This window comes from Lichenostomus cassidix, chromosome 7 (assembly GCF_008360975.1).
Source record: "Lichenostomus cassidix isolate B80296 chromosome 7, HeHo_3.0, whole genome shotgun sequence".
In the NCBI taxonomy this organism is placed as follows: Eukaryota; Metazoa; Chordata; class Aves; order Passeriformes; family Meliphagidae; genus Lichenostomus; species Lichenostomus cassidix.
In genome coordinates, this window is record NC_139488.1 from 21,362,783 (window position 1) to 21,385,370 (window position 22,588).

The 22,588-nt window shown below is 34.0% G+C and overlaps 1 protein-coding gene across 2 annotated transcripts in view; it reads right to left on the reverse strand.

The window, feature by feature from the left end:
• Positions 1–22,588, reverse strand: part of PSMD14 (proteasome 26S subunit, non-ATPase 14) — a 46,555-nt gene that overhangs the window by 2,875 nt on the left and 21,092 nt on the right. For both annotated transcript variants that reach the window (XM_085066652.1, XM_085066653.1), the window contains 7 exons: positions 21,157–21,228; positions 20,714–20,833; positions 19,543–19,613; positions 18,418–18,568; positions 6,559–6,666; positions 3,348–3,422; positions 883–1,008 (listed from right to left, as the gene is read on the reverse strand). In XM_085066652.1, the coding sequence (XP_084922778.1) occupies positions 883–1,008; positions 3,348–3,422; positions 6,559–6,666; positions 18,418–18,568; positions 19,543–19,613; positions 20,714–20,833; positions 21,157–21,228 (723 nt within the window). The remainder of the gene's footprint in view (positions 1–882; positions 1,009–3,347; positions 3,423–6,558; positions 6,667–18,417; positions 18,569–19,542; positions 19,614–20,713; positions 20,834–21,156; positions 21,229–22,588) is intronic.

A 22,588-nucleotide genomic window follows, 5' to 3' on the forward strand; every position in this document is an offset into this window, starting at 1 on the left:
CCAAAATGTTATTAAGCAAAAAACTTAAAATGAGTGGTATCAATAGTTAAAGACAGTTGAAAACAGTTAAAATAGTAAAACAGAAGAAAACCCAACATTATCTATACTGCTTAAGCTACAGGAGATTTGATATCAATACACGCTTACACTGTTCAAAGTAATTTATTTTAATACATTTTGATACTGTTCTATTGCCTTCAAATACAGTGCCTTTATAAAGTTCATCCACTAACTTAACAAGAGAATGTAATACTGAATTTTGGTTTTAAGGACATCTAAGGAGCTAAAAAAATAACACTTGTTAAGAAATACTGACATGATTACTACTCATAGAATGCTTGTTGAGATCTAGTGTTTGTAAGAAGTATTTTTAAGTGTGTCAGTATTAAAACAGTACAAGTAGGTGTGATTCCCTTACAACACCAATAACAAATTTTTAATCTAAACAGAACACTGAATTGGGCTCTGGAATGTGTTCTAAATCCTTATAACCTATCTGCTAGACTGACACAGGTAGATAACCTTTACTCTGCTACAGTGATCAAACAGTCCTTGACTGAAGGATTGAAAAGTACGACTAACTGCTCATTTTGATCTACACAAATCTTATATTCTCTTCACGAAGCAAAAATACAAAATCAATAAATTTCAAAGCAAAGCATATAACTAAACACTTTGACAGTTTAGGGAAAAAAGTCTGGTCCTGCTGCCTGAGGAGCTAGTGTGGCAACTTCACACAGAAACCATATGTAGTCGATTAGTAGGAACTACAGTCATGCTGAACAAAGCTTGTGATAATCAATCCCTTCTGAAGTTAAGCAACTAATTTCTTCACTTCATAAACACAGCTACAGTTATACTATCATTATGGGATATGAATACCTTGTTATAATTCTTAGCTAATTCTAACATCTCCTTCACTACTGTTTCATTGAGTTTGCAATGTTCACTGTAGTCCTGAAGTGTCAAACCTTCCATCCAACTCTTCTTATGCAAATTTAGCAGCATCTGCAAAACAAAACCTCTTTAGAGCATTCATCATAAAATACTTTCAGAATACTGTGAAGATCTCTTTGACAGAAAACAAATTTATAGTAAGAAGAATATAATAAAAAGATATTGATCTCACAATGTCAATGTTTAAATAGAGGAAATACAATCATCAACTATTCTGCTAGAGCAGATGATAGACTCTGCATACTTTTTAAAGATTGAACTTCTTGAACCCTAAATATGAAAATGAGGCATGGAAATGTGGGTCACATTTACTTTGACGGGAATATGTAGATTTGTTTTCTGTGATTTGTTATTTTTGCTGCAGGTTGAGAATACACAATTGCCTTGAAGCAGGACTAAGAGAAAATTGAATATTTTAGCCGCCATATGAGGAATAGTTGAAGCTTTTGGCCTCTGACGAAGTTGAAAAATATTTTAATGCTTGGATTAAATTCATTAAGTAGTTATTTAGGCTTCACTGATTATCTCATCTGTATGCAAGCAACTGACAGAGTTATGATAAAATAAACTTTGAAAGTGACCAAAGCATGGCTTGTGTGTCTTTGCCTCATACAAAACAAACAGACATAAAAACAGTAAGATAAATTGTATAGAGACTTGATGGTGATAAATGCAGGCATTATTACAATATTTGAAAGGTTTTACTTGATACTTTGATGTCATTCTTGAAAGAGTAAAGGGATAGCTACAACGGCAATTTATTTTGATGGATAAAGAAAGTGTATTTTGTGGATCTCCTGCACACTTGATGACTGTAGGGAGGACCCTTTCAGCAAACAGTTTCAGCTTGCCTTCAATTTGTGAACATTTACTAGACATTTTTGAGAACTGGTAAGCCCTGTAATTGTTATCACCTGAATAAAAGTACCTGTTTCATCCTATGTACAGCTTTCAAAGAAACCTGGCTTTGGAACACATGAACTGAGTTGAAAGTTAGTGTCATAATTTGTGTTAGCAAGATCTTAACTACTGACAGAAGGAGTCGTAGGCAAACTGCATATGGACAGTTTAGCTAGGCTATCTTGATTTTAGAATTATGGTTTGGTGTGATGAGCTCCTAATCTAATACATGAAGCATGTACTCTTCTTACTACAGATGGAGATAACAGATCACCACCACCATGAGGGGGGTTTGAGATATGTCTGAAGCTGCCTTATGAAAGATGTGAGAGATGGCTGTTGCCTCACAGATTAAAGTTTTCCTAACTTGGTCAAGATCATTTGCCTACTTGCAAAGGTAGTAACTTACTTATGTAAAGACATTGATGAAAATACACACTTGGAACTTCAAACCAGACTGGATTTGCCACATTGTTGCACTTGAATGGAAACATAACCCCTGGAAGCTTCCTGGACATTTCCTGAGAGAGCTGCTTTTGTTGAACCAGTTGCTCTTTTCAGTAACAGTGAGGTCTAAGAAGTCTGATACTACCCAAAAAGGGTTGTGCATTTCACACATTCTTTCAACTCCCTGATTTGCATACATATTCCTCCATTATTTGAAACCCTTTTTTTTTTTTTCCACTATTTGTAACTCTCTAAAAGTCCAAATTCTATGAATAAACTATTCCTACCATTAGATCATAAACTTTGAGATCAATTTATAACCCTAACAAGACCATGAAAATGCACAGATGTATCAGAGAACATACACAGAGGACAGAATCTGGCCTTTCAAGAATTAACTTCTGTAGATGATACCCTAAGCCTTTTTTCCCTGTTTGTCTTCTTGGTTGAGACTTAAGCTAGATTTTGCTTGTAAATTGAAGAATTTTGATGCAAAACTAACAGACAACATTCGTTGTCAGTAACTCCATAATATTTCTCTGTTAATGCAGGACATCACTTCTTCCTGATACTCAGTGATGTCTTGGGGAGTTCCAATCACACCAACTGGAAGTACCTTCTGTCAAAGTGATTATAGAAAATAAAACCCCAACATCCCTTGGTTATACATTCCATTTTGGAAAACACTGTCTCAGTAGCTTCAGGAATTCCAGCCTGAGAAAACTGAAGGCAGCTAGTATGTCTTTCAGCTTCAGGACTGAAAACATGAAACTTTGGACAAACTTAAGTACAGAGAACAGCATGACAACTTTCTATAAGGTGGACAAAAATGTCAAACTATTCACTTGGTCATTAGAATGTGGTTTTGGAAAGTTTCATCACCATGACTATACATCCAAATGCTTTCTGGAAGAACAGCCACCTACTCCAGGAGAGTTAAAACAACTACTGAAAGTAACAGCCATTGAAATCAGACTATTGCCACAAATCATAATAGTTTGTATAATATTCCTTGTACTCTGAATTACAGCAGAAACAATTACCTTCTGTTCTAGCTCATTCTTCCTGTAGTTGATGGTGATGGAATAGTAATGTCTGTTTAGTCCATGGATTAGTGCCTGCATAATTTAGGGGAGAAACTGAATTAAATCACCCACCACTGAAATGAAGAAATATTAGAAGGAGAAAGTTAATTTTGATACAAACATCTTTAAACATCACTCAAATACAAGAAAAAACATAAAGAAAAAAAAATACACAGAAGCTATATGGAGATAGGAAGTAAATATACCTGGTTCTATTTCCCTTTTCGTGTTCATTAACTAACAGTTACACTTTCTATTTCTAAACCACAGACTTTTTTCACACAGTAGCAACTATAATAAGAAAAAATGGTAACTGCCTGCAAACATTTGACCAATACATATGGACATATTTTTCTCAAATCTCTCAATAAATTTGGTTATCACTCCTATTAAAATATTCTGTTAAATCTTCTGTTACAAACAAAAGACTATTTGCTACCTATTTCTTTACAATCACTGTCAACATTCCCAAGGTACATTCTTCAGGGTACAACATGAAGAGAGAGTAACTGAAGCAAGTAAAAACCTCAGTTAGACAATGTGCGTCCAATTAACCTTGAATATTAAAGCTAATTTTATTTTTTAACTTTAAATGAAAAAAAAAAACACAACTCACCTTTTTCACTATAATTATGCCCTCTGCAAATCTGTTAAACTTGTAGGTCACATTCTGATCAACTGAGATTAGTTTTGGTGATAGCTTTATGCATGTATTTCCTATTTTGTTCATGTGTATTAGGTATTTCTTTTTACATTTATGACTTAGGGGTGAGTTGTATTAATATTGGGGAGTGTAAAATTCTATGATCAATCTTCATCACAATTAACAGTCTATTTTTCAAATAAAATTTTACATATGAAGTATGCATTTACAAATAATACAACAAATAATGCATAAAATATGCTGAATTAGTGATAATACTTCTGTTTCAAGCATTCCACCTACTTATGTTTAAATATATATTTAGAGCTATACAGAATGAATGTGTATTTGCTTTTCATGCAACTTAATATTTCAGCACTACAAAATTATTTACACGAAAGCTGAAAATGTTTTCATACATACATTTTAAACATTTCTTTTGCAGACACATATACAAAGATAAAAAGCTACTTGAAAAGTTATATTTATGAGAACCAGCACTTACAGAAAACCATTACCTGTGCAACTTATTTTAATTAAATTTGTAAAATACAGGTTTTATCATCCATAAAGAAATCTTTAGTTGAAACTATTAGCAGTAAGTAGTTTCCGTTGCCATTTTCTTATCACACTCAAAATTATTGCATATGAGGTTTTGGTGTTTGTGTATAAACTCATGTATAGATATTTAGGAAGCTTTCTCAAGCTCTTAAAATTTGACGAACATCTTTGCCTTCTCCCACTATCCTCTCCCTTTCCCCTTCCCTTCCAAAAACTACCTTTTAAAAGAGTGGGCAAAAGTAAACAACTGTAAAAAAGCTGTTGATAAGGGAATACAAGAAAAAAACACATCCAAAAAAAGAGAAAGAAGCCAAGGCATGTACTATTCTGTTATTCTTCTTGATGAGATTTTAAGTAATGACTTAAAATTCCTGCTTCTAGCCCAGCTGAAATCAGTATTTAGTTTGCTTCTGTCCTCAGCTGGGTCAGAATTTTATTCATGGCTTAAAATAAAAGCAAAACAACACTGCGAGAGCTCTTGCAGCTTTAAGAACAGAGTATCATTTAAAACTATGATTTTTATCTTAACAGTGACATTTGCAACACCTCATTGCTAGCTTGCAAAAAATCAACACAAATAAAAACTATCCTTTTAAACAACAGAAACCCAAAACTCCCATGGCCAAAAGATGCCACGCTGTAGTGGCAGTGATCTTAAAATAATGAAGCTCCACAATACTGCAGGGGCTTCCAAGGGAGAGCATTATACATGGTCTAGAAAAGCCCAGTTAGAAAAGCCCTGAAACATGCAAGCACGGGCTTGCCTACATCCAATCAAGAGTATTAGCTGCTTATTTCATACTCATTATTGTTGGTAATTTTTATCAATTCAAAAACCAAAAGTAAAACACAACCTTCCTGAGGCAGACACTGTAAGACTCTTTTTTGCTACCATTTTTATCAACAGCAAAGGGTTTCAATGTATTAGTTACAAAATAACAACTGATCTTTTGGAAGATAGGGGTATATGGTATATAGATGGTCTACTACCTCCCAAAGGATGGCTTTCTTAGAGCAGTTCAGCCCTTATTTTAGTTCTGCTCAGACTAGTGGATGGTCTGTTTACCTAGGAAATATTACTTCTACTGTTCAAGTAATGGAACAAAAAGCAGGAATTGGGCTTTATGGTTTCAAGGACACATGCCTTTTAGAATACATAGTAAGGGAAAAAAGTTTTTTTAAGTGAAAAACATGGAGGTAGAAGAATGACAGGGATAAAAGCAATTATCACTCCAGAGGATACTTGTTTCAGGACAGAAGCTATTTCTCAAAATAACGGCTTGCTTCAATGAAGACCAAAACTTTTGTCTTTCTAGAGAAAGCCAACTTCAGAAATCAAACTTTGAATATTTAGGTTTCACAAATGTGTTCAAAAGAAACATTACAGCAGAAGCAAATCAGCATCCATTTTATCCATTGAATATTCTCCTCCACCATTTTTTCAGCAAGTTACTGCATTACATAAAAATCAGAGATTAATTATTTAAGACACAATACAAGGTTTAATCTAGATTACATAATAAGCAAGAACTTCTATAAACTTAGAATAAAAAGACACGAGAGAACTTTTCCCATAATTTACTTAAGAGTAACTTATCTTGAAGAAAGCTAAGATGTTGATAAGCAGCAGTTTTTAAATTGCAGGATTGAAACTACTAACTGTCTTGCACCACATGTTAGGTCATCAATTGTCATTTCTAAAAGTTTGCATTTCCATACATATGTACTTGAATCTTTGTGGTACACATTAAATACATGCATTCACACCTAGGTAGCTAATTTAGGGCTCAATTTTAAACCCTTCACATATACATCTCCACTGATGGATCACATCAATTATAAATGCATGTGGAAAAATGCAATAGAGAGAACAATAAATAATTTGTAACCTACTGTTTTAAGAATCTTTCCAAAAAATTGGTAAATAAATCTTGCCGTTTACAGGACTATCAGCACTAGGTTTACCTGGATAGATGGCTTGTTTAAGTGACCCAGATTTGAAGTTGTTTGTCTTGGTTCATGTCCTAAGACCATCATATTAGCATTGATCAATCTGAAGGCATCAATAACAACCTGTAAAAACAAGATGTCAAGTCAATTCTTTTTAGAAAATGCAACTAATAGAGCCAAGCAACAGTGGACAAGGCACAATCAACTCTCATCTGTTTTTGGCCTTTATCCAGAGAATCATTTAATTATAATATTAATAAAAAAGAGCCTCCTGCTGGCTATGTGATCAGCACACTACACTACCTTGTATTGTAAGGTGACACCAATAACTATCTTTTCCATAGAACTTTTAAGTATAAGCTTAATATACCTTATATCATCATATAACATTGAATTTTATGTACACTTACTCTAAGCCTCAAAACTATGCATATGTTTGCCACCTAAATCTTACCCAATCAAAATGAATGACAGAGAGAGACTAAAACTGAAAGTGAGCACAAGCTAAGGGACCAAGTCTAAAGCCCAGTCCTGTCACATCAATTATACTACCACAATACTTGAAATGACAACAAAATTATAGCCAGCAAGGAACTTGCCCCATGTATTCCCTTCTAGTCAGATGCTTTTTGCTTCTTGTGACTACGAAAGGGTCTATAAACTGTCTGATGGATTAAAAAGTCCTTGTCAGTGTCATGCTCAGGAGTAAAAAATAGAGTAAAAGAAAACCAAGGTCATTTATGATTTAAAGGTACATGGTAGGCAGTATTCAGTGCTATTTTATTGCAAATAATGTAAACCCATCTGATTCTTACTCTGTCCTATGCTGGATTTGTCTATGAAAATTTTTGGGAAGAGAAATTCATGGTCCCATGCAATAAAACCCCCAGCCCTATTGGAGGTGAAACAGACCAAATAACACACCAACAATATACACAAACCCACTTTTATTGTGTCCTTACCATTACAGGTTTGTAACTGCAAGATAAGAATTCTTATTTAGGTTCCAGTCTTTTAACTGGACCAGTGCAGGCACAGCCCTGCACATCCACAAAAGCAGTACTGTGCAGACTTTGCAGGCATCTTGTCTGCATGTTTGAAGAGTTATTAACTTAAATCTCCTTTTAACAGCTTTTCTATAATAATTTTTATTCTCTTCCTCTCTGTACTATGCGTTGGACAACAACAGATGCTTTACATGGCTGGTTTGATATTTTGAGGAATTAGACTTGAACTTTGTTTACATTGAACAAACAAGAAATCAACCACTGTCACTGAAAGTCTGCAGAGAAAGTGTCACTGAGTCTCCCACCTTGTTCCAGCATTTTCCTCTCCATTTACACAAATATTAATAACTACATAATGTTCAGTTTTTAGGATTACAAGATAAATATTGAGGTCCTTCATGTGGAAATAAAATTAAATGGCAAATATTTATAACAAAAAACCTATCAGTGTAAACTAAAAAAAAAACCCACAAACTTATCACCTGTTGTATTTACTTTTGAGACCCAAGTGAGACAGAGGTGTTGAGAGACTGAGTGCCACTAAGGGCTATTGCTTGGTCTCCCAGCTGCTGGCCAGATCCACCTGCATATGTCATGTTTTCCAATTGCATGCAGAAAATCTTCCAGAAAAGATCTTTATTAAAAATGTTCAGTGGTGACCCAATTAAAGTGAGCTACCAGTGATTTTTTTTCTGAACAATAAAAAAACCACAATTCAGACAAATTCAGATTTAATATGCAGCAGATGTACGCTGATACCAATGCTACAAAAAAGGAATTACATTTAGAACAATTTAATTCTCAAAAATATCTAAAAGAGTTTCTATATAGCTATACATTCTTTTCCATAATACAAAAAGTAATTGTTTTTTTCCTTTTTCACCATTTTTCTCTATCTCAGAACACTTGTGACAAGCTTTTGTATATATCTCTGTATTCCATTTTAACCAGATGCTCTAATTTATTAACATGTGGAAATGCCCAACCATAACAGGCAGTATAAATTAAAAAGTCAAGCAAAGCAAAAAAAAAAAAAAAAGGAAAAACAAAGCACACCACAGGTTCTCCAGAGACCAGATAGATAATGGAAAAAAAATTAAGCAAGCAAAAATTTTCTCTGGATCAAGCATGAACTTGGCAGTATACTATAATGACAAGGAGTTGCTTTAAAACTTACAAACAGTCACGCTTCTAGACCTGATAATGTTGAGCTTATCCAAAAAGAATGGCATTGTCCAGCATGGATGGATTTGTTTTGGGGCTTGAGCCACGTAAAATAAAAAGAGAATCCAAAAAAAAAAAAAAATTATTAAACTTTGTTTCAACAAGAAAATTCAACATTTCAGTTAGAGTTTTCAGATTAGTTAAATTTCACATTAAAATATGAGACCAAGTTGCCAAATTATTTATGAGTGATACTGAATATTGCTCAAACATCTTAATTCTGACCTGAAGTAACTTTCATTATGTTTCAGGTACAAGCTGCATGGGAATATACTGCACCCTTCATCTGTCCTCCTGAAGGAATGACATGCAAGTATTTCCTAAGCAGAATGAATATATATCCAACACAAAGCGGTATGAAAAACTGAAATCACAAATCACAACTATTATGCTTTTAAAAGGCATAAAACTGCAATTCCTACAATCTCAGAGGGGTACAAAAAGTATATGTGCAAATGCCACTTTTCATCTTAGTTGCACTCTGATGACCAGTGGTAACTAAATACTTTAACTACACTAAGATTAAAGGAATTTGCTGCTATCACTATAGCAACCGTCTTAAAGAAACTAACATGCTCAGCAACCTGGAGGCTAAATTTAGACCTAATACACAACAAAAACATAAATACAACAATAAATCCTACATATTCATTTCAGTGAAATGTAGTTGCTTTTTTCACAGCGAGCATAAATCAGTCCTGCCTTTAGAGGATTACATAAAAATAAATAGACTCATTAATGTCCAGTGTACTAATGAACAATGGGTGAAGTAGGTGTTAATTATGCCACAGTAAGATCCAAGAAAAAAGCCCCAGTGAGCACTTGGAGGTGTGTACAAGTTGAAGTCTCCTTTATGTGTTTGTGTATTTCGAAGTACAGAATGATGCAGGTGGATGACAGAAACATGGTCACCCCATATTCTATGATAGAAACTTTAGACACAGTATTTTGAACAAAGAACTTCTAAGGATTAATTAAAACCAGCACAAACCACCACTCAGTTGCTTAGATTCTTGTTGTAGTAAGTCAGTATTTCCCAACCAAAAATGTTAAGCTTTCATTGTACTTAAATTACCTATATAATATAATGCAGCATGTACTCTTTTGGTAAAAATTTGTTTCCAAGCTTCATGCTAAATTCCTTTTCTAAAAATACATTAAAAAGTTAACCAAAAGGCTATGCTATTGGGATGTTTTCCAGAAATTTGAAGGTAGAGTATTTTTTTAATACACTTCCATAGTGCAACTCTTTCACCACTCTGACCATTTAATTTTTCCTTGTGTAAGTGTCTCCAGACTTTTCAGAGGTCATTTCAACAGCAGACAGCTTATAACAAAACCATTAGCAGTTTGGCTAGCTTAAGGAAACCTCTTACTTTCCTTTTTTGTTTATTATCACTGCATGAATCTGCAGCATATGAGAGTTTATAATTTCTCAGGCTTGTTAAATTCATGTTAAAGGTCTGTTTTCTTGTTGAATAAATTTTGTTCATATAATGCTGCCTATTTCATATACTGAGTCTTTAATAGCACCTTTGGTCTATGCGCAACTCACAGATCAAAACAGAGGACTAAAATAGGGGTTGATGATGCTATTTACATGTGTGATTCCTGCTGTCTTCTTGTTAGTAGCTTTAATATAATAGAAGACCTTGTCTGTTTTGTAATTAACACATCTTTACTGGAGAGATATTTGGAAGTGATTGCTGTGAATATACTGGTTAGTAAAATAAACACAATCACACACCACTTTCTGTTATCAGACAAATTTGTGAATTGTACACATTATACTCCAGATCAACAAACTGTGATATAACAGCCAAGTAGAAGACACATTTATATAACCCTTTATTTTTCTGAAAATATGTATTCAATCTGACCTTGCAAATATAATTAGCTTGTGGGATGTGTGGATTTCAGTACCATGGATGCTTTACTAATTGCAGTTCTTGGAAATAGATACTAAATATTTGGAAGCTGCCAATACAAAATAAAAACTGCATCTTTTTGTACATCTGTCTTAGCTTCAAAATGCATAATAATCTAAAAAACAATAACTATACAGCATTTTTTTAGCATTTGTTGGGGGTCAGCAGCCCACACTAGGGTCCATGTAATGTATTTTTAGAAAGAAAATTTACAATTATGCTCAGTGTAAATTTCAGGACAGCTATAATTAATATGATTCAAATTTACTCACAGTCTAAGACAAGCACTGGACAGCTCAACTGCTAGCTAGATAAAAATCTGGCCTCTTATAGTTTCCACATAGTTATTAAAAATAATGGCTCAATTAAAATTTAAGGTGTTTAGTAGCCAGACTTCTTTTATTTAGCTTCTTCTAAGAGTGTGAATGTTTATATATATACAAAATCAGGTTTTTTAAAACAGTCTTCATAACTTCGTGGGGTATTTAAAAAAAAAACCCAAAACCCTAATTCAAGAGTACTTTACACACTTGATTCTTAAATCCCTCCAATATCAAATTTCCAAACAACACTGAATGAAATAGATCTGTTTTTCAAGTCCCACTTTATTTTAGTGGTAAACTTCAGTTAGGAGTAAGTCAGCCTTTATCATTTAAATTAAAAAAAAAATCTAACATCAATATTTTTCCAGTGAAGATTCTATGGCATATGGTGACTATCTTTAAAAATGCATTGTGTCCTTGGAATTCAAATAGTGATGTATTGTTTATGCCATATGTCTATGAACAAACATACCAGTGCTTAAAGACAACTGCAAAGGATAGAGTGTGGTTATGCCAGGTGTGGAAAAAGAAGTAATGTCCCATCTAAAATCTCTTTTATCACCTGCAACTGACCTGTTATCAACTGCTCAGTTTGTTTCTAGATTCTTTAAAAATGAAATGGAACATGTGACCAGAGAAGTGCAGCTCAGGTTTATGACCATTTCGTTATTTATGCTGCCATGCACTGTTAGACAACTACAAGTGAAGAACATCTTCTGTCCCCTGCAAGCCCACAACATAAAAAATTCAACGAAATCGTACTTTTTATGCCATTTCCAATGAAAAGCACTAAGAACTGAAACTGACTCATGCCAAATGCATATCACTGAATTGCTGTGATTGTGAGTTTGAAGTTTGCAACATGGAAATTATTTATAAAATGTCAATTTTGGCTCTGGAAAACATATTCCTGGGAGTATGTGCATTTTCCTTCTCTATCCTTGGAGAATTATTTACTTGTGGTCAAATCTACAGTACAACTTCAATATCCATACTGGAAGGGGAAGAGAACTACAGCATAATTCATTTATCTTGACAAGTGAGGGCATGCATCCATAACTCCCAAGTAGCTGAGCCACAAGTTTTAAAGCTATATGCCTTAATGAAGATAAATGGACTATTCTACATCCACCACAGCAAAAGGAAATTAAACATTTAATACTTTCCAACGAAGTCTTGAAACTTTCTGTTTTAGGGAAGGGCATGAACTGATGTAACCTGTGTTTAGTAGGTAAATATACATTACTTAATTAAATCACAAGTCCAAAGGACATTACATAACAAATTTAAGAACATTAGCATTGATATTAACAATTTCAGCACTCCATTAAAAAATTAGGAAGTAAAAAAAGCAAAATATGTTAATCTGGATACGTGTAACTACTCTAGAAAATGTAACAAAACAGTGGTGCACTGGCAGTAATAAAACTTTGTAGTTTATGCCTAGGTTTACATAGCCTGAACTGAAAACACCAAGTGGCCCACACTGTGATGCAGATGGAATTCATCTTCTACAAATATGATTCTCCAGGAAAAAGAACATCAACCTTTACTGAATTAACAGTGATCAATCTCAGCACAAACACAGAACTTCCTTACTCTCCAAACCAGCCTCCTATTGAAAGTTGGCTCTTGCCCAGATCAAACTAGGATGTTTCTGTCCAGTCAATGGTAAGAAATAGCACAGTACTGTGAGAGTATCTAAATGCATTATACACTGTGCAAAATGTTCAGAAATGTACTCTTGATACTTCAATCAAAATTACATACTGCAAAGTTATGATACCCATTTTACATTTTGTTCCCTTTACAATAGAAAAGTATTAGTAAATCCAATTCTAACAATGGAAGTTGTTCCAGGTATAAAAGATTCTGACACAAAATTGTAGGCATCACATTGTAAAACACATTTTCTTCTAAATGCTATCTGCATAATAATTCACAATAAACACACATGTGCCCAAAGCAGTAGTGACAATAGAGACAATTTACTGTATTGTTGTTTTAGTTATTAATTTCAAACTGTACCCTAAAGACTGTTGAATTCACTTGTGTCTAGGGAAGACTTGCTAAGGTAAAGACCAAGACAAATGCATGAGAGGGAAGGAGGACTTGGGTATATTAAAAAGGTCTTGTTAGGTGGCTCCAATCTGCTTAAAGTTCTCACAAACTTCATTCTTAATGGGCTATTTTGAATTTCAGACATTACATTAGTGTCTCCACACATCTCATTTCAAGGATTGCTCTTTTTCTGCCTTCTTAAAAAACAAAGTCTCTTTAAATCCTGTGGTTAATTCAAACAAATAAAGGAAAAAGGCAAATTCAAAGGAAAAAGAATAGCATTTTGATGAAAGACAGGAGGTTTAAAACCATGCAAACTTTCCAAAAACTACTGCAAGACATGTTCAGCTGAAGAAAATCTTAAAGCTAGATGGTAATTCCAATATTCAGGAAATTAATTGTTAAATTGCTGTTTGCTATTGGTTTCACTGTTTTAGACTAACAAGTAATTACCAAATTATGAAACCGTTCACATACATATTTGTCTTGATAAACTGGGAGGATCTGCAGCACAAAAACAGAAGTCACCACTCAAATGGTGTAATATATGGACAGTTTAATCTAAACTGGAACATGAAAGTAGCAAAGGAGATCAAAACTACTTGCAGATCACTATTTTTATGGTCAGCACTCAACAAAATGACCATCCATTACTCTGAAGAGTGAAAAACTGACATCAGGTATTACCAAACTGATAACGCTCATATACATGACTAATTACACACAGGTTGTCACCTAGATTTACAAGTACCAATGGACAAAAATGAGGAAAGAGGTTGCTGAAATAAGTCATCCAGCTCTCCTCAGGGTCTTCATTTGTATCAGGAGGATAAAACCAGCATGTATCTTTCTCTCTCTCCAGCTTGGTAAGAGTAATTTTTTTCATACTTCAAAAATGAGTAAAAGAACAAATTATAAAATTCAGCACATTTTTTACTCCTTTTAGAATAAAATTCTAAAGATCTCATAAGTTGAACAAAAGAAAGCAATTTTTGACTTCCAGTGAAAAGAAACTGAATGCAAAAAACCTTCCACTTTCAGATGAGGTTACTTGGACCACAGATAAGGTTTTTAATGATGTATGTGGCAGGAGACAGTAGTAATAAACTCAAAAGAGGAGCTGCTGATCATATGCATACAAGAGGAAAAACACAGCTGCAAGAAAAATAAAATATTGGAACAGGGATTGCCATGAGGCTGTTGAATCTCAAGACTCAAGTGGGCAAAATACTAAGTGAGCTGATCTGAACTCAGTATTGACACTGTGCTCAACACAAAGTTGGACTACAGAGATCACTTCCAGCTAGAATTACTTTGATTTACCAGGCTACCCAAATGTACATTTTTTTCTTCTTTTACTCTCTGAATGGGTTTAAGATAAGGATAAAGTACCACAGCAAAATCCTCTTATGAAAGTGGCAGGATCTGGTTTAAGCGCAAGATTAAGATGCATAGCATATTTGCTTTTATCTGTCAGAGGCAACTGAAACAGAATTTATACAAAGTTATTGCAAAGACTACTATTTTCCTCAGCAAACAATTAAAAAAAATTTGCCATAAACCAACAGATCTTCCTACAAATACTTCTGACAGTGCCTTGCTAAGAAAAATTATGGCTTAACAGAAATGAAACTTTGCTGTATGAGTAAGAGATTTTGCTACCAATCCTGCTAAACACCGCAAGTGCCAACAAGCTTCTCAGATGTACAAAATGGACTTTTGACGATTTTGGATATTTTACTGATCGTTATGCAAGCAATTAGTAATCAAGGGAAACCAGTTAACTGTCTCAGAAGAAGAAAAAATTTTAAATGGTGACTTTGTTATAATAAAGATCCAAAGTTTAAAACAGTTCAAAAAAGAAACTACCACCTTTTTTTTTTTATTTAACAACACAATGAGAGCAACGCAGTAAGTTAAGCTAAAGATACTATGTTGCAGTAGGTTTAGTGCAGTTATATTTTCCCTAAGAGGTGAAGAACAGCTGCTAAGTTAAGGTCCAAAAAAACACACTTATTTTTAACATTTGGCACAGGTTTATGGTTCTCTGTACAGACATTTCAAAGTGTATGTTGGAAATAAATATAAAATGTCAATATTTAGTTTTCTTCCAGATCTTTAATGAAATTACTGCTTCTGAGGAATATTCTAAATATGTATTAGAGCTTCCATTGAACAGATTGAAAAACTGGAGGGGATAAAAGAAAGGTTTATTAGTAAGTATAAAATGAAACAACAGCTAGGCGGGTTGCCCCACTGGCCATATTTCCGCATGTTCACTTTGACTTCATTCAAAGAAATCAAGCTGAAAAAAAAAAGTCAAACCAAAGCTTTTCCTTTCTGGCTTCTGAGAACACTGACCTTCAGTAAAAACTCACTGATCTGTTGTGAGTTTATTTTACAGACAACTGGAACATTATTAGCCTAAATATTGCAAAATATGGTACACAGTCATGAAAAAACATACTTTGTGTGCAAGAATATGTATGTAGAGAAGTAAGATCAGTAATTAGAATTACTTGTCCTTCATGTGTCCTACCATATTTATGCAAAAATATCCCAGTCCTAAAATGGTCATTAAAGCAGTTGGCATTTAATCCACTGATCTAAATGAGGGATTTATTTTTATATAAGGATTTTATGTGATTTTTTATTTTTGCTCATTGGCTTTAAGACATAAAATGATTTGGGGTTTTTTTGTTTGGTTTTTTTTTTAACTGATGAGAATTACAGGTATATTTATCTTTAAACTGCAATCACACGTCCCTGTCCTATGAAGTGTTTAGCAAACATGTATGGATATGAGGCAGTTAACAAAGAATTTAACAAGTTTTCATGTTCTATAGTAACAGAGCTAACTTCTTTTTAGTGCTGTAGCTAGTCAGGTGAACCTGAGGTTCCTCATCAAAATTCACTGCAACTCCCTGACACATGAAAATAACCTCTGCCTCAGTTATTCTTCACTAGCACAACCATGACTGCTTCACTGACCATAAACCATAGCAATTTATATGGGCATGGACCTGCCCTGAGGCAGGTTTAAAATTAGCTAATGTGTTATTTTTGACTTTGCTTTTAAATACATCTAATCTCACTCAAAACACACCATATTAAAATCTTCTATGCCACATGTTCACTATATTTTCTTGCCACACAGTCAAGCTAGTATAAGGTATAATGAGTAATGACCTTGGACTCATGTAGCTAAAACCCACCAGTACAGTGGTTACTACACCAGCAAAATTACCTCTGCAAGTGGTTCTTCATTTGCTGGCGCTGACAAAAGCAGATAGTTCCCTGAAATAGGCTGGGCTCAAGCTCTCTAGAACATTAAGACGTTCTGGGCACCATAGTAAGTTAGCCAGGCAAATGAAGCACTGAAAACTGACCCAAGAAACCCCCTTGAACTCTGATGTATCTGTTCTTCTCTCAATTCATCTAAAATCCAAACACATTTTAGTATAAGTGATCTTGCCAACCAGTATCATAAAAGTCGAATGCATTCCACATCTTCCAAATCAAGAAGTTAATTACAAGTGGTATTCATAATTTGGGAGATTCTTTTTATTTCTAAGCTTTAACGGATGCACTTGCCAGAAACATGACAGATGTAAATTTTTTTAATGTGAAACCTGAGAATGTAATTTAATCTGACTGTAACAGCTAAAAATGTGTATGAAAAACAAACATTACAAGACTTCCAGTAATCTCAAGTACTGGCAGCAATGCCATAAGAGCAGCTGTAACTGAGAAATGCTTAGATGGACAAAAATTTATTCACAATCAAAATAAATATGCCATATATTACTTTACTGAAGACCTCAAAGATCTCAAAGGTAGACATCTATGTCAAACAACAAAACTATTAAAAAATAAGCACTTAGTGAGCAAGTGTGTTATAACAGTAATGTGACTTACTGGGAGGCTTTTCCCCTTAATGGACTTAATAGCTAGTGAGGTCTAAATTAATTACTAGTAATAGTCTTGACAATTATATTTTGACAAAATAAAAAGAATTCTATTTCAACATTTCCACTAGAGTGGGAAAATAAAATTTCTAGAAAAAATAAGTTAGGAATAATTAAGTGTAGTACTGCATCTCTTTTTCCCCCCAGACTACCTGTATTTTCTTCTACCCTTTATGCAATTTAAAAAGGAACAAAATTTATACAGATGTCTAACAGCTTCCAAACAACCAGAAGCTATAAATTTTTCAATTGCCTGCTACATAAACATATTTGTTATAAAATTCAAAATTTAAAAAAAACCAACTGAAAATGCAACTGTAGATTCAGAACATTGTGCTATGAAATTAAGAGAACTCATAGTGTTTGGTAGCTTTAATAAGATCTGCCTCCCAGGAAATATGATACTACAGTTTTATAGAAGATGAACACTTTTAAAATATTTATACATTTACATGAATGTCATCCATATATACCATGACGCATTTCAATAATTATTCTACAATACAATGGGAGTGCATGCTCAAACAAAACACCTCAGCAGTATTTTAAAGCAGTAAACCACCTAGCCAATTTCTGTACGTTCTGTAGTTTTTCTAATCCACTCTCCCTGTGGTTGAGCAAAATCGAATTGCCTCTCACATTTGCAGACAGCTCTGTGAAGGTGATAATAGAGCTGCTCCCTGCTGTCATGAGGCAGGAAATAGGAAAATGGCATATGGGGCTAGAAAGAAATAAAAAGAGAACTAAACAAGAACAAAAGAGATTTCAACAAAGGACAACTATAACCCAATATGCTTTGCAAGTTAATCTCTTTTCATAATAATTTAACGTACTTAATCATTTATCTGCACACTTCTCAAAAATTCAAATGCTTGGTATCAACTCCTCTGTAAAGTTTTATTGCCCAAAACATTTGGAATAGAAATTTTAATAAAAATAATCATATGCAATGCCTGCAAATCAATGCATTCTTAGTACCCATGTTAAGGGTCTGAACCTATTCCAATCTGTTAGTAATTGATGTTAGATTTTGCAGCTAAAATGTAATATATAAAACAATGTATACTTGGATTATTAGTTGTAAACCTGTTGAGTGACACCTGAATAGCAAAACATTAAGAGAGGATTATGATTCGTTATGTGTACTGACAATATCAAAGACTTCCAGCCTGTTTAAGGACTACTGATGTAAGATGCAGAATAAACTGGAAATTAACTTTTCATTTACAATGTGATTTTGGTTTTAGTTTTTTTTTTAAACACAGTATGGGCCTCCAAAAATCAAGTATGTACACATATTTACAATGCTTCTATATTAAATCTTACTGAAGTACCTTAAAAATAAAAAGCAAGCCGACTGTACCTTTCCTTTTACACTCTGAATGGGATCCACCACCACAGCAACAGCTCTTTCTGATAAGGCTTCAAAGCTCTGCTGAGTATTGATATCTACACCAGACAACCAACAGCCAAAGCCAGGATGACTATGATACCAACCAACTACCATCTCAGGTCTGAAACAAAGAGGACATTGAGATTCTTAAAAATATAAACATGTATCACAAGAAGAAATAGGAACATATCAGGGCATAAATTAGGATGAGCTGTGAGAAAAACACCATTAGTAATATTTAAATTGCTTACTATAGCATAGTGAAAACATGGACGTGAATAAATGCAACGAAAGTGGGCTATCATTAAGGGATACACATTAGCAGTGGTAGATCATGCTTTCAGTTTTTCACCCTGTTACCACACCTTCCCTGAACCAGTTTTTACCCTTTCAGCACTTGAGTAAATATCTACTCTTTAACTCCTTGACGTCGAAGGTTGAATTTTCACGGCAGAAAGTCCATTTCAGACATGGACAACGGGAACCAACGGTGGGAAAGGATTAAATATCAATTAAACCAGCAGTAGAACTAGGAACTCAGTCAAAAAGCAATTTGCACTGTTCTGTTCAGCTGCTGAGCCTTTTGCTAACATTAATTTTGAAGTTTTTCCCACAGTAAAAGAATTTGAGCAAGCAGACGACAACTGTTGAGAGGTAGAAGTGAAATAAAAATTTGTTTAAATAGTAGGACCTTTTACAAAATTATTTTCCCTTTCTTTTCATTAAAATCGCTCATGAATAACCTCTAACTCCAAAATTTTGTAAAATCTTATTTAAAGGGTTAAATGAAAAAAAATCAATCTTTTAAGCAGGTACTGTGTAGTAATCGCCTATGCTAAACTGAGCAGCATTCTAATCTTTCTGAGCAATAATCAAAGCTGTAAGTTTAACAGAAAGGAGTCACAATCTGCTGACAACTGAAATGCACGAGGGGGATTGAATTACATGCTATGCTACTCATCTAATTTCTGGGGCAATTATTTATTTTTGAACACTATTAATAGTCCTTAGATGACTAGTTTTGCAGAAAGGCAGCTGTTCACAAAACCGTGGAGGGAGTACTTGTTACTGTCAGCTCTCCTCACAGTGACTTACCTTCCTGTCTGTTTCAGCATGTCCAACATTTTTGCTTGAAATACAGGATCAACTGCTTCCACACTGACACCCTGATTTAAAAAACAGACAAAAATCATAGTAGTTGTACATGAAGCAATATTATCTTTTAAACTTGTAACTTTCCACAAACAAAAATATTCATAAGCATCTGTTTAAAAAGGCAACCTGAATACTTTAGTATTACATGACAGAACTCCCTTAAATGCAAATATAATTTTTAGAAATGTATTTCAATGTGATTTTTAAAATGCTGAAATATTATTTTGAATTGTTATTCAAGAAATCTTTGCTATGGGTAAACATGATTAAATAGGCATAGGAATTCACCTTTTTCTCCTCTGTTTGGTCTGCAAACATTGGCCTATTGTCTCTCCCAAGTTCAGCTCTATAGGTTTTATTCAAGATAAATATCACATATTGGCTTTTTGCAGATTTTTATATTATACATATGTATAGAACAAACTCAGGACAAAAGAATTTGAAAATTTTATGGAGCTCTGAATTACAAAGGAATCATCCCATGCTTGTTTTAAGAACATTTCATTCTAGTGACACAAAATAAAGCATCATAAATTCCAATTATGCCCCCTGGACTCTTTGTCTCTTGAATCTCTTAATAAAATGGATATTCTTACTCAAAATTTAAATACATCATTTTTTCAAATCACAAAAGTATAATTTAAGAGACATGCAACTAGGATCTGTCAAAGACAGCCAGTTTGAAGTATATCTAGTTTGAAGTTTATCTACAGCACCATCACAATTAAGGGCATGATACACTTCTAATCAAACCTTTTACATTTTGAATCTTTCTGCTGGCTCATAGTATATGAGTTCTGAAAGCTACCAATTTATAAGTCTTGTAAGTCATGTTATACCGATATATTAATACATATGTAAGGACGTAACATCTGCATACATTGATATACACACTTAAGTACTAGCCTTTGATAAAAAAGAAGTTGACTGCTTTTTTCTCTTTTACTAAAATCCTTTAACCATTAGACTTGTTCGAATTATAACTCACAGGTTATTTCTTCAGATTGTTTCAATGAGGTAAAGCACAAAAAGCTTTTAAAAAATAAATTTACCATAAGGAAAATACAAACAAGCAAATAAAATTATCAAGGTCTAGATGCAAAGAACTCACCGTTCCGGACTGTGGCATTGCAAAAACATCAATCACTCTCACAGTATAATCATCAACAAATTCCCCAAGCATCAGACCCATAACTTCCATAGGGACACCAGCACGACCATGCTTCAACATCTGGAATTAAGACCAAATGACACCATATGTTTAACAGAAGGTTCAAGTTTGATTTGAGGTAGTTCTTTTAGTCTTTATTGATCTCTAGCTAATTTGCAACTTGCAGCACTTTTGGAAACTGTAACGAACTATAAAACAGTAAAAACAAAGCCAACAAAAGAGAACTAATTAGTAAGTTTCTGAGAGCTCCAATCAGTATTAATTTATTTTTAAAATTAGTCTGGCCAGCACTTAGGCAACACAAGTCCATTAACTTTGGACAGCTGCCAGGTGCTCTGTCTCCAGCATTATATTCAGACATAGTATGCATACAGAACACTTACTTTGAGCAGTGCAAGGGAAGAGATATAAACCTGTTCTGCTGTATCAACTGCAGGAGCATCTGTTGGTGGCCCCTATAAAAAGAATAAATAATTATTTTCACCATTGTTGTTATTCTGCAGTTTCCAAACATTTTGTTTTGTTTTGCGTATTGCAAAACTTATAGAAAAAAGCATACGTTATTGTGACCTTGTGGGTTAGATGCAGTTGTTACAAAATAAAAAAGCACATACCCAATACCCAAACCCTTGCTTACAGCACCTTCTTTTGCTATCATTTTGTTACAGGTCAGCATCATCCCGTCTCCCCCCACCCAAAACAATACAATCTATAGAGCAATCTTATCAGAATCAGTCAAATAGAAAGCAGGCAAGTACTGCACTGGATACAAACCTGTTACAAAGCCATTCAGGCTAAGAGTCAGATAAGTTTCCATTAGTCTGCCTTGCTGCAATGCTAACCTTCGTCAGCTGTAAAATATGGCCAGTTCTCCAATTAACTATGTGTTTCTTACAGTGGTGTGAATGTAAATGCTGCTGGGCTAGCATGATTAACTGGCACCAACACAAACAGCAATTTCCCTTTGCTTCATCAGCTTTCAGCTAAAGAGGACTTGCAGATAAAGGCTATGGGAGTACTTTGCAGATACACTGGTACAGTGAGAGAAAAAACGGACCTCTGATCCCTAGGTGGAAAAGCTGTGAACAAAATACTTTGCTCTTTGCCTTATGAGTAGTTATTCAAAAATTAGCACAACTGTCCCAGGTGTGAATGATTGGTTGAAACAGGTTCTGTGTACTGTTGAAATTGAAAAACACAGGAGGCAGCAGTTTAAATGCCCCTTTCTTGAGAAGCAAGAAAAATATTGCTCTTATATACAGAATTGCGTATCAGCATACCTCATTACAGCCAATTAACAACACATTCATTACTTTATTACCAAATTGCATACAACAAATTTCCACTGAAAAGACACAGCTTACTTCCGCATGAGGTGATGTAAACTTAGAAGGGCAGCAAAGCAACTACCGAGTATGGTAAAAAAAAAAAAAAACATACTCCACATCAAGTTAAAAGAGGAAAAATGGTGCCTTTACAAAAACACTTGGTAGATTTAGAACTTTGATTCCTCAGTTATAACCAAAACTGAGGGAAAAGAAGTTTTGAATAAATTCTTTGGTTTTAATTTTAAGTGAAAAAATTCAATACAATGTTCAACCACACGACATCAAACAAGACATAGTGATCAACACAATCCATTATATCCTGAAGATAAAACTGGATACTTAAGTAATCAACACATTACATTTATATAGGAATTATCCTTTCTGCATACTTTGATTTCTGCATACAGAGAAAAACATCAGTCTTCAGAATAAAGCTTTTAAGACAGTAAGAAAATTCAGTTGTGGGTTTTGCCCCCCTAAATTCAAT